At 39.4% G+C, this 11404-nt stretch overlaps 1 protein-coding gene across 1 annotated transcript; it reads right to left on the bottom strand.

Annotated features, from left to right (window-relative positions):
- Positions 1-302: 302 nt before the first annotated feature.
- On the bottom strand, positions 303-10267 carry LOC130733855 (uncharacterized). The gene is made up of 6 exons (XM_057586134.1): positions 10066-10267; positions 9271-9460; positions 2996-3068; positions 2380-2533; positions 1491-1541; positions 303-1357 (listed from the first exon to the last, which is right to left on the bottom strand). Exons 2-6 carry the CDS (start codon positions 9342-9344, stop codon positions 486-488), a joined length of 1224 nt encoding a protein of 407 aa, XP_057442117.1. The 5' UTR covers positions 9345-9460; positions 10066-10267; the 3' UTR covers positions 303-485.
- Positions 10268-11404: the final 1137 nt, after the last annotated feature.

Genomic DNA, 11404 nt, shown 5'->3' on the forward strand with positions numbered 1-11404 from the left:
GAAAATACTTATGCCTTTCATATCAATATGGAATTGTGCAAATTCAATGACAGCACATATAGCATTCAGATGATAAAACATATGAATAGAGGGGAGAAAAATAAATACTTGGAGGTTGAGATGAACTTGTAATTCATAAACATATTATAATGAATAAATTACATCATGCTTAACATGGTAAAATAACAAAATCAGGCATTCAGGAAGAAATAGTATAAGGGGGGTGAAAGAAAAGTTTACTTGTTTATAATTTTGAAACCCCGATTCTTTGCTACTCATTCAAAGATTGAAAAAAGTCAGAATTAATAAAAAAAAATAAAGGGTATATTAAGAAGTTAGATAGTAATTTTACAGAAACAAGAACATTAATACTATTCTTTAATACATGTGTCAAAACCTTAAAGTGACATATATTAAGGAACAGAGGAGGTATAATTTACAACATCTTTGCAAACAAATTGGGTCCACAGGTAAAGGGATGACAGTTAAATCTCCTCTATTAAACATCTGCTTTTGGTTTCTGCTTTATTGTTCAACAATCTTTCAGCCTTATTACTCCCATGAAATTCCACAGCTGATACCTTTTCTGCTCCCACAATGGCTGCCAAAGAAGACCAAGCTTCCTCTGGCTGCTCATGAACCCAACACATAATGAAATATATCTTCCTCTCTGCCATCTTAATAGCACTTCTAATCTCATCCTTCCTCAACCTTCTTGGCCTTCTTTCTGATTTGTTCTCCTTTCCGCCTTCTTGAACCAACCGACGCATATCGCAAAGGGCACACACCAGAGCAGAACTTCCCAATGCAAGAAGACTAATCACATCATCAACAACACCCAAACCAAATTGCAACCCTCCCATGTGTCTGTAAGCTGGAGAGCATGTCTGCTCCAAGCAATGAGAGAGGGCTTCCATCACAGTTTCGGGTTGTTCGCAACGACCCAACACTGAGGACACACTCAACACAACCATAACTGATCCTAGGGGATCTGACCTCCAATCTCCGTTGTAGACGCGAAGAGTGAAGCAGTAGCTATATAGAATATCAACTAGGTGAACAGTTAAAAGTGGTGATGGCTCCTTGGAACTAAGCTTGTTTAGAGGAGGGAGAGGGGTTTCAGGGCCAGGAGGAATGTCACTGGATTCATCACTTTCAACTTCATCTTGCGATTCCTGCTCTGATAGCGGTTGAACGAGTTGAGTTCCATCCTTACTAAGACGGATTTTTCTGGCTGAAGGCGTTGTCCACCATGGTTCCCATGGTTTGATCATCTTGCTCAATTCCCCACAAGCAATTGCTCTATGAAAACGTTTCTTCTCTTCAAGTGATAAATCATCAAAACTGATTGCTTGTCCTGTAGGAAGATAAAAATCAAATCAGTCTTTACCCAACTGGAGATAGACATAAACTTGTTTTACTGGCAATGCAGAGCCAGTGCAGTTAGAATATGCTAGCAATAAAGAATAAGCATTTAATAGGAACATTACCGGACAAAATTTTCTCCATTGTTTCCTCTGATGAATTTGAATCTGCAGAAGCTAAAAAAATAATTGGAGAGTTTCAGTTGACAGATCATGATGAAAATTACAACTTTAGCAACTCTTCTAAAATGCACTTCTACCGTGCCAACTTATTATACAACTACATGCATTAAATGACTACTTGACTAGCCATGCTGAGCTTCAGTAATTTTAAAATCCCCATTAATTCAATGCTTCATTGACTGTACATCAATCAGGGACTATGAGTTGCCATGTTCTAAATATTATCTCAATTACACAAACTATTAGTAGTCCTATATGAAATAGCAAAAGCAAACAGTTTTGTTCATCAATCAGCAGCTATAAGTCGCCATCTTCTAAAAAGATAACTTACCCACACAAACAGTTAGTAGTCCTATACCAAATAGCAAAAGCAAACAGATTTTTCCACTGAACAGAATATATAAACAAAGGACATGGAGTAATTGCTCGATTTCACCTACACAGTTTATCCATGTCCATTACGCAACAGGGAATTTTTTTTTTAGATTTAGTCAAATGTGAATGACAAAAACATGTGAGATTCCTTGGGAGGGATTTTTTTTCTAGGAGTCTATAATTATATGACTGACGCATAATTTTTCTAGGAACAAATTGATTTTGGTTTTTCATAGAACCCAATGGCATTGGTTGTGCAATATAGACACCTTCACCTCTTGGGACAAAGCTAGGTGGTAGTTGTCTTTGACGTTATTACAATAAGTTTAGAATATGCTTCAAAGAAAATACAGAAACTAGATAACTTTACATGCAAAGATTAATATCAAACAAAAAGGACTGCAGTAAATAAAACATTGAAACATATGGATGCAAAGACAAAATATGCATGACTTACCATCCTCATCCATGCTATCCATTTCCTCTTCTGAATGAAATCTCTTTAGTATGTCCAACATTTTATGTTTGGCTTGTTCATCAGGCTGCATTTGCTGAAGCTCCTGAACTACATTTTCTTTCATGAAGGATTCAGTACAACGAAGACTATGAGACTGTCAAAATTACAAAAAGGATGATCAAAATCACAGCAGTCTATAAACAAACAAGAATCAAGACCCGGAGTATCCATAGAAAATGCATGTGAGCAACAACCATTTCTGAAAATCATAATATTCAATAAAAGCATACTAAGGAAGCAGATTAAGGAGAAGAGAAAAACAAAATGCAATCGTAACCCAAAATAACATCATTAATCCTCTAATTTTTAAATGTTCATAATGGAATTCCCAAATACTTAAACTGGTCTAAGAACACTTGCTCATTCAATAAATGTTCTCTCCAAAACATATATAGTGTATAGTATATACTCTTGATTTTTGGGTCTTGAAATGGTTGTGCCACATAACATGAAATCCAAAAGCTAATCAAGGGTGTAGGTCACACATAGAGCCTTGGAATACATTAATCAAACTTGTATAATCAATTCCAATCAACTTAAATGTAACTTTACTTACTTTATAACATTGGAGGGAACAGTATCGTGAATTGCATCGAGGACATGTGTATTCAGAGAACTGCTTCTGGCATCTGTCATTGTATGAAAAGGCAAAAAGGATAGTAGTTTGATTAGTACTCTAACTAGAAAAAATAAACCTTTGGGAAAAAGAACTCAGTAAAATTAATTTTCACTGCAAAGGCTGACACAACATATGACTCGAAGCAAGTGAGTGATCCAAAACTTAAGTGACTCTTGTCTTAATTGATACATGTTATAAACTGGAACTGAATTGAAACTTCTCTGCATACACATGTTCAATGATAATGTTAAGATTACTCTTGCATTTTAAGAGTTTTTACTTTAAGTTTATTAGAGTATATAGGTGATATGAAAATATTGGTTATGCTTAGTGTGTGTGTGCCAGCTGGAATGCCAGCTGGACACAGTTGTTAATTCTGTTTTGAACAGCTGTCAATTCTGTTAGAGGAACAGCTGTCAATTCTGTTAGAGGTTGTTACCATTCAGTTAGAGTTAGCTTAGCTGTTAGTTTAGCTTGTAGAGCAAGCTTCTTCAATCCTATATAAGGATTCAATCCTCATTGTATCGGTTAACAATTCATAGTGAATATTTCATATGCAAATCTTTTTCTCTTTCTCTGGTTTTCCTATTATGGTATCAAGAGCCTAAGATCCATGGCTATGGATGCTTCATCTCCTTCCTTACCTTCTTCTTCTTCTTCTACAAACACTCTCTCTCAAGCGTTTTCTCACAAATTGAGCATCAAGCTCGATGACTCCAATTTCTATTCATGGAAACAACAAGTGGAAGGGGTCATCAGATCACACAAGCTTCAGAAATTTGTGCAAGATCCACCTCTGATTCCTGAGAAGTTCTTGACTGATGCAGATAGGATCACAGAGAATGTGAATCCTGCATTCTCAGATTGGGAGCAACAAGATTCACTCCTCTTCACATGGCTTCTCTCTACTCTTTCACCTTCAATTCTTCCAAATGTGATTCAGTGTGTGCACTCCTGGCAGATTTGGGAAGAAATTCACTCATTCTTCAATGCAAAATCACGTGCTCAGTCAACACAGTTGAGGAGTGAACTGAAGAACATCACAAAAGGTACAAAAACTGCTTCTGAGTTTCTGCAAAGAATCAAGACAATTGTGAATACTCTTGCTTCAATTGGAGAACCTGTCACCTTTCGTGATCATCTAGAAGCGATTTTCGATGGTCTCTCAGAAGAATACAGTGCTTTGATGACTGTTATCTACAATCAAACCACCTATTACACAATCTCTGAAGTGGAAGCCATGGTGATCTCTCATGAAGCGCGGTTTGACAGGATGCGGAAGAAGAAACTCGCAGAAACCACTCCTTCGGTGTTTCTGACGCAAGCGACAGCGCCGTCTGCGTCTTCTACAACACCGGCGCCGCCGCCACAAGCTTTGTGGACTCAGCCTGCTCCGGCGCCGCCGCCACCAGCGACGCAACCTCCAGCGACAGCTGTCGCTCCTTTCCAGCTAGTCGATGCTGCTGTTGACTCTGGTTATGGGAATCGCGATGATCAAAATCGCAATTCTGGAAACTATGGCAGAGGACGCGGGCGCGGAAGAGGACGCAATGTCCAGTGCACTTACTGCAACAAATGGGGCCATGATGCAGCTTCTTGTTGGTCGCGTCCCTCAGGAGTTAGTCCTCATGTTAATTCCAGTACCAATTCTGGTCAATCTGGGAATTTTGGTCAGAATTACCCTGCTCCTGGTGTCAATTTAGGGTTTCCTTCAATGCAATTTGGGGGTTTTCCCTCTATGGCCAATTTTGGGTTTTCTCCTTATGCTTCGTGTAATTCAGTGTTTCCTCAGTATGGTTCAGGTGCTATTCAACCTTCTGGCATGCCTCAATGGCCTCCTTGGTGTATTCCACAAATGCCTTATCCACAAGCTGCTGGAATGCAATTTGCTCGTCCTTGGACTCCTCAGGGTAAGTTCTCAGCACCTTCTGCTCCATCACCTCAATTTCCTAGGCCACCACAGCAACAAGTCTCTACTGGAATGCTTCCTCAGGCCATGTTAGCTACTGTTCCTACACAGAATTCATCACAGATAGCTTGGTGCCCTGACTCTGGAGCCACTCACCATGTGACTAACAATCCAGGCATTTTTGTGGATCATATTCCATCACCAACACAGGATCAGCTTCTGGTGGGAAATGGTCAAGGACTGCCAATCCAGTCTATAGGTTCAGCCACTCTTCCTTCTTCTTTTAATCCTACAGCTAGTTTAATTCTTAAAAAGCTTCTTCTTGTGCCTTCTATAACTAAAAATCTTGTTAGTGTTAGTCGTTTTGCTCGTGATAATAATGTTTTCTTCACTTTTCATGCCAATCATTGTTGTGTTCGTCATCAGGACACTTATGAGCTTCTTCTCACTGGTGCTGTTGGAGATGATGGTCTATACTACTTTGATGGACCACTCACCAAAGCTAGCTCACAACCTGCTGTCAATGTTTCTTCTCTGTCCTCTTTACATTCTCAGTCTTTGTCAAGGTCTTCACAGGCTTGCTTAGCTTCCAAGTCTGCAGCAAATAAAGCAACTTCTGCTATTAGTTTGCATTCTGCTTCTGTTTCTCCTGTTGTTTCTAGTATAACTCAGTGCAATAATGATGTGCATTCTGTTCCTGTTTCATCTACTGTTTCTGGTTCAGCACATTGTAATAGTGGTAGTAGCATTTCTCTTTATGATTTGTGGCATTCAAGATTAGGTCATCCTCATCATGATGTACTTAAACATACTCTTTCTTTGTGTAATGTTTCTGTTCCAAATAATAAAAGTGTGTTTTCCTTTTGCAAGGCTTGTTGTCTGAGTAAACTTCATAGACTACCTTCTTCTCCTTCTACTGCAGTTTACAATACTCCTTTTGAACTTGTCTTTGCTGATTTGTGGGGACCAGCCTCTCTGGAATCCTCTTGTGGGTTTTTATATTTTCTAACATGTGTTGATGCATGTACTAGATATACTTGGATATTTCCCTTGAAGAGAAAATCAGACACTTGTGCTACTTTTATCAATTTTCAAGCTATGGTTGAGTTGCAGTTTGGTCACAAACTTAAGAGTGTCCAAACTGATGGGGGAGGGGAATTTAAACCCTTATCCTCTCATTTTCAGAAGTTGGGAATTATTCATAGACTTACCTGCCCACATACTCACCATCAAAATGGGAGTGTAGAGAGAAAACATAGGCATATAGTTGAAACTGGTTTAGCTTTGTTGTCTCATGCCTCAATGCCTTTGCATTTCTGGGATCATGCTTTTCTTGCTGCCACTTATCTCATAAATAGAATGTCTACAACAACTTTACAAGGTGCAAGTCCTTACTTCAAATTGTATGGTCAACATCCTGATTTTAAGAGTCTAAAGGTCTTTGGGTCAGCTTGCTTTCCTTTTCTTAGACCTTATAATTCTACTAAATTGTCTTTGCATTCCAAAGAGTGTGTGTTTATAGGGTACTCAATTAATCACAAAGGATACAAGTGTTTGGATCAATCTGGTAGAATTTATATCTCTAAAGATGTTCTTTTTCATGAACATCGCTTTCCCTATCCTAGTCTTTTTCCTGATGAGACTACTTCTTCTACCTCAGCTGAGTTTTTCCCTTTATCTACTATCCCTATAGTTTCACACACTACACCACCTGCATTGGCTAGTTCTGGCTTTTCCTCACCAGGTTCAGCTGATTCACCACAACTGCAGCAGCCTCCAAGTGTTACTGTTTCAGCAGATGTTCCTTCTTCATCAGTTTCTGCAGATACTTCCCCAGCATTATCTTCTGCTCATGATCAGCCAGCTGATACTCCTGTTTCAGTGGCTGTTGCAGCTCCTCCAGTGGCTGTTAACAGTCATCCTATGCAAACTAGAGCCAAATCAGGAATTGTCAAGCCAAGGTTACAACCCACTCTGTTACTTACTCACATGGAACCAACTTCTGTCAAGCAAGCTATGAAGGATGCTAAGTGGTATAAGGCAATGCAAGAAGAGTACACAGCTCTTATGAACAATGGTACATGGACTCTTGTTCCTCTACCAACTAACAGAACAGCGGTGGGGTGTAAGTGGATTTTCAGAATCAAAGAGAATCCTGATGGCTCTATCAACAAGTACAAAGCACGGCTGGTGGCTAAAGGCTATAGTCAAGTCCAAGGGTTTGATTATTCTGAGACCTTTTCCCCAGTAGTGAAGCCTATTACAGTGAGACTTATCCTTTCACTTGCTATTTCAAGAGGCTGGCCACTACAACAGCTGGATGTCAACAATGCTTTTCTTAATGGTGTGTTGGAAGAAGAGGTGTACATTGTACAACCTCCTGGTTTTGAGCACAAGGACAAGAATCTGGTCTGCAAGTTGCAAAAGGCCCTTTATGGCCTCAAACAAGCTCCAAGAGCTTGGTTTCATAGGCTGAAAGAGGTTCTCATCAAGTTTGGTTTCCAAGCCAGCAAGTGTGATCCCTCCTTATTCACCTACTATTCCTCACAAGGCTGCATTTACATGCTTGTTTATGTGGATGATATCATCATCACTGGGGCTTCTATGACTCTCATTCAACAACTTACAACTCAACTTCATTCTATTTTTGCTCTAAAACAGCTTGGTCAACTTGACTATTTTTTGGGTGTTCAAGTCACTCATTTGACTAGTGGAAGCTTGCTGCTGAATCAAACTAAGTATATTTCAGACCTTCTCACCAAAGTCAACATGCTTGATGCTGCAGCTATTTCCACTCCTATGCAATGTGGCGTCAAACTCTCCAAACATGAAGGTTCTGTTCTAAAGGATCCTACTGAGTATAGAAGTGTAGTTGGTGCACTTCAATATGCAACCATTACTCGCCCAGAAATCTCATTTGCAGTCAACAAGGTGTGCCAATTTCTGGCACAACCTCATGAGGAGCATTGGAAAGCTGTCAAAAGGATTCTAAGATACCTAAAGGGCACTCTTACTCATGGTGTACTTCTTCAACCATGTTCCATGACCAGGCCTCTCCCTTTGATTGCCTATTGTGATGCTGATTGGGGATCTGACCCTGATGATCGCAGGTCCACATCAGGCTCATGTGTTTTTCTTGGTTCCAATCTTATTTCTTGGACAGCTAAGAAGCAGACTCTGGTTGCAAGGTCAAGCACTGAGGCAGAGTATAGGAGTCTAGCAAATACTACTGCAGAACTGTTATGGGTGCAATCTTTACTCACAGAACTGAAAATTCCCTTTACTACTCCTACAGTTTATTGTGACAACATGAGCACAGTGTTGCTGACTCACAATCCTATTTTGCACACCAGAACTAAGCATATGGAAATGGATATATTTTTTGTAAGAGAGAAGGTTCAGGACAAGAGTCTCCTTGTTCAGCATGTGCCCTCTGAACATCAAAAAGCTGACATCTTCACCAAAGCTCTCTCCCCAACAAGGTTTCTACAGCTCAAGGACAAACTGAATGTAGTTGACAAGCTTCAGCTTTTGTCACCTCCTTCAGTTTGAGGGGGTGTATTAGAGTATATAGGTGATATGAAAATATTGGTTATGCTTAGTGTGTGTGTGCCAGCTGGAATGCCAGCTGGACACAGTTGTTAATTCTGTTTTGAACAGCTGTCAATTCTGTTAGAGGAACAGCTGTCAATTCTGTTAGAGGTTGTTACCATTCAGTTAGAGTTAGCTTAGCTGTTAGTTTAGCTTGTAGAGCAAGCTTCTTCAATCCTATATAAGGATTCAATCCTCATTGTATCGGTTAACAATTCATAGTGAATATTTCATATGCAAATCTTTTTCTCTTTCTCTGGTTTTCCTATTAAAGTTAACTATCCATCTCTTCGTAATTTTCATACATTACCTCAAGAGAGTAACCAGAATTCCTTTGAACTATAGTACTCAAAGTGAAGTTTTATTTTCAACTACTAAACTAAGTAAAGAATAGTGCAGTTTTTAATTAACTGCCAAAACCCAAAACTACGGTTGTTTAGACAAGCTGCATGACTCGACTATCTAGGTTAACCTCTGAAAACTTAGTCATAAACATGAGCAGATATCAGCTCATGATTTCTCATAAATTACACCTATATGAGCAGCTAAAAGAAAACAGCGAATTATGTTTCTTTTCTCTTCCTAAAGATGAATTTAGAAAACTAAATAAATGAATAAAAAGCAAAAATGGGGAAATAATTTTTGAATCTTGATCTAAGTAAATTAAAAATCTAATACATAAAAAAAAACTATAAGTTATAGATGAACATACACATGACAGATGATTCGAGCATGGTTCAGCAAGGAAGTGGAAGATTTGTCAGACGTAACAACCGAATCAGCCATAATCCACACACTGGGGCCAACAAGTCGCTCTCCTTTAATTACTCAACTGAGATTCTTGCCTTGAGAAATCAGTGTCAAAATGTTGGGTAGGGCTTCTCAGTGCTCACATTCATCACCTAAAAATATTCACAAATTACTTAGTCAGATTGCATTAGTATGTTTGATCCACATAATTCTCGGTTCTCACACATCAAATGGTCATGCAATAAAATAAGTCAAAAGTAGACAGATTCTATTTCTATCGTGCTTTATCTTCTCATACAATCACATTATGTAAACAGAATTCTGGAAAACAAATAATTAGGCTGATTTAAGTTATGTTACTTTGGGGGGGGGGGGAAATGAGGACAGACCAGATACACTACTAAATTAAGCGCTATTCATAAGCATAAGTTCTTTTTCATAAGCTATCCTGAATAACTTATGAAAATAAGCTCAAAACAGCTTATGGACAGTTGCATAAGCTCTCCCAAACACTGGCATAAGCGTTTATGCTTTCAGATAAGCTCAAATAAGTTGTTCCAAACGGGGCCTAAGAGCTTATACCATAAGGGCTTAATTTCAATAAGCTATTTGCGTTTGGATGCATAGATTATACAAAAATCAAAGCGTTTGGACGCATTTTTACATAAGAATCAGAGGAGTTTTATCAAGAACTTTTCGTTTTCAGCAGAAAGGGTTTACAAAAAATAGCAGAAACAAATTGATGGGTACGTCTCACCTAGAGGTCACACGAGTACCGTTGGGGCACGGCGAGGAGGCGCGACCGGAGAAGGAGGGGGGGGCTCGGCCGGAGCAGAGGGAGCGCGGCCGGAGCGAGGGGGAGGAGTGTGGAGTAGTGCGACTCTGTAACGACTGTGTTTTACGCGATGAGAGAGAGGTAGGTTATGTTACGTGAACAAGGTTTTGGGGGAAAATAATTAAAAAGTGTGAGAAATAGGGGATGTTTCATAAGCTATACGCAGGAAGCTAAGGAGCTTATAAAATTAATCTAAAAAAACAACTTATGGAATCTTATAAGCTATTTTGATAAGTTCTTCCAAACGCGTGTATAAGAGCTTACGTTATAAAATAAGTTAAAATAAGCTATTTATAAGCTATTCCAAATGGGGTTAAGTGAGGGTAAAAACATGATTTTTGGAGATTATTTCGGGTAGATTCATTCACCGTTAAATTATAAAAATATAAATTTATGCTATGTTTTGATAATGGATGATTTTTCGTTGTTTTGATCAATATAAAAAATAAAAGAAAGAAAAGTAAAAACAATGAAAATGAGTATCATATATGATTATTATTTTATCTTCAATTTTTTTTTATACAGCTTTTGAAAGAAAGAAAAGACTAAGGTCTCACAGGTGAGACATCCATGGCATCCGCCAACAACAAAAGCCTCATGCCCTCCAGAGGCTGCGCAATAGACTCCAACAGACTATCCTGCTGCGCTCCATGCTTTGCCAAAAAGTCGGCACAAGAATTCCCTTCACGAAGAGTGTGATAAAGCTCCACATACCACGCACAACTCAATAAATCTTTGATATCTCAAATTAGAGAAGCATAGATATGCCTCGCGGAAGGAGCTGAATTAACAAGAGAAACTGCCTCAAGCGAATCAGACTGGCAGTCCACAATGCGAGCACCACGATCCCAGGCCAAGCACAAACCACAATAAATAGCTAGCAGCTCAAGGTACAAGATATTGGGGTCATCTCTGAAGCCAAAATATCCTCCTTTCCACTGCCCTAAACTCGTTCTAAAACAACCACCAAACCCGCCACGTCTGGGATTCTCTCTAACACTACCGTCAACATTGACGACCAAGTTGTTTGGCTGTCGTGGCAACCAACAGACTAGTCCAGGAGGCGCCGGAGGATTGCGAGTGGAAGGCCCAAGATAGCGCTGTAAGTCATTAGTCATCCCAACAATACTCGCAGACACAACAAGAGGATTCATGAGGGTACCTTCCATGCAAAAGATGCACCGAGCGCGCCAAATCCACCACATCATCGCAGCTGCAACTGGACTTGAATTACCCAGCAATCCGCGGAGCCACTCACGCT

Source organism: Lotus japonicus, chromosome 1 (assembly GCF_012489685.1).
Source record: "Lotus japonicus ecotype B-129 chromosome 1, LjGifu_v1.2".
Taxonomy (NCBI): domain Eukaryota; kingdom Viridiplantae; phylum Streptophyta; class Magnoliopsida; order Fabales; family Fabaceae; genus Lotus; species Lotus japonicus.

Bases quoted from the DNA above. Each gene is read 5' to 3' on its own strand.
- LOC130733855 (XM_057586134.1), bottom strand. From the start codon at position 9,344: ATGGCTGATTCGGTTGTTACGTCTGACAAATCTTCCACTTCCTTGCTG. The intron at 3,069-9,270 runs GTATGTTCATCT...ATACAATGACAG, and splicing joins GCTCGAATCATCTGTCATGT to ATGCCAGAAGCAGTTCTCTG. The intron at 1,542-2,379 runs GTAAGTCATGCA...TTATTTTTTTAG, and splicing joins GGATAGCATGGATGAGGATG to CTTCTGCAGATTCAAATTCA.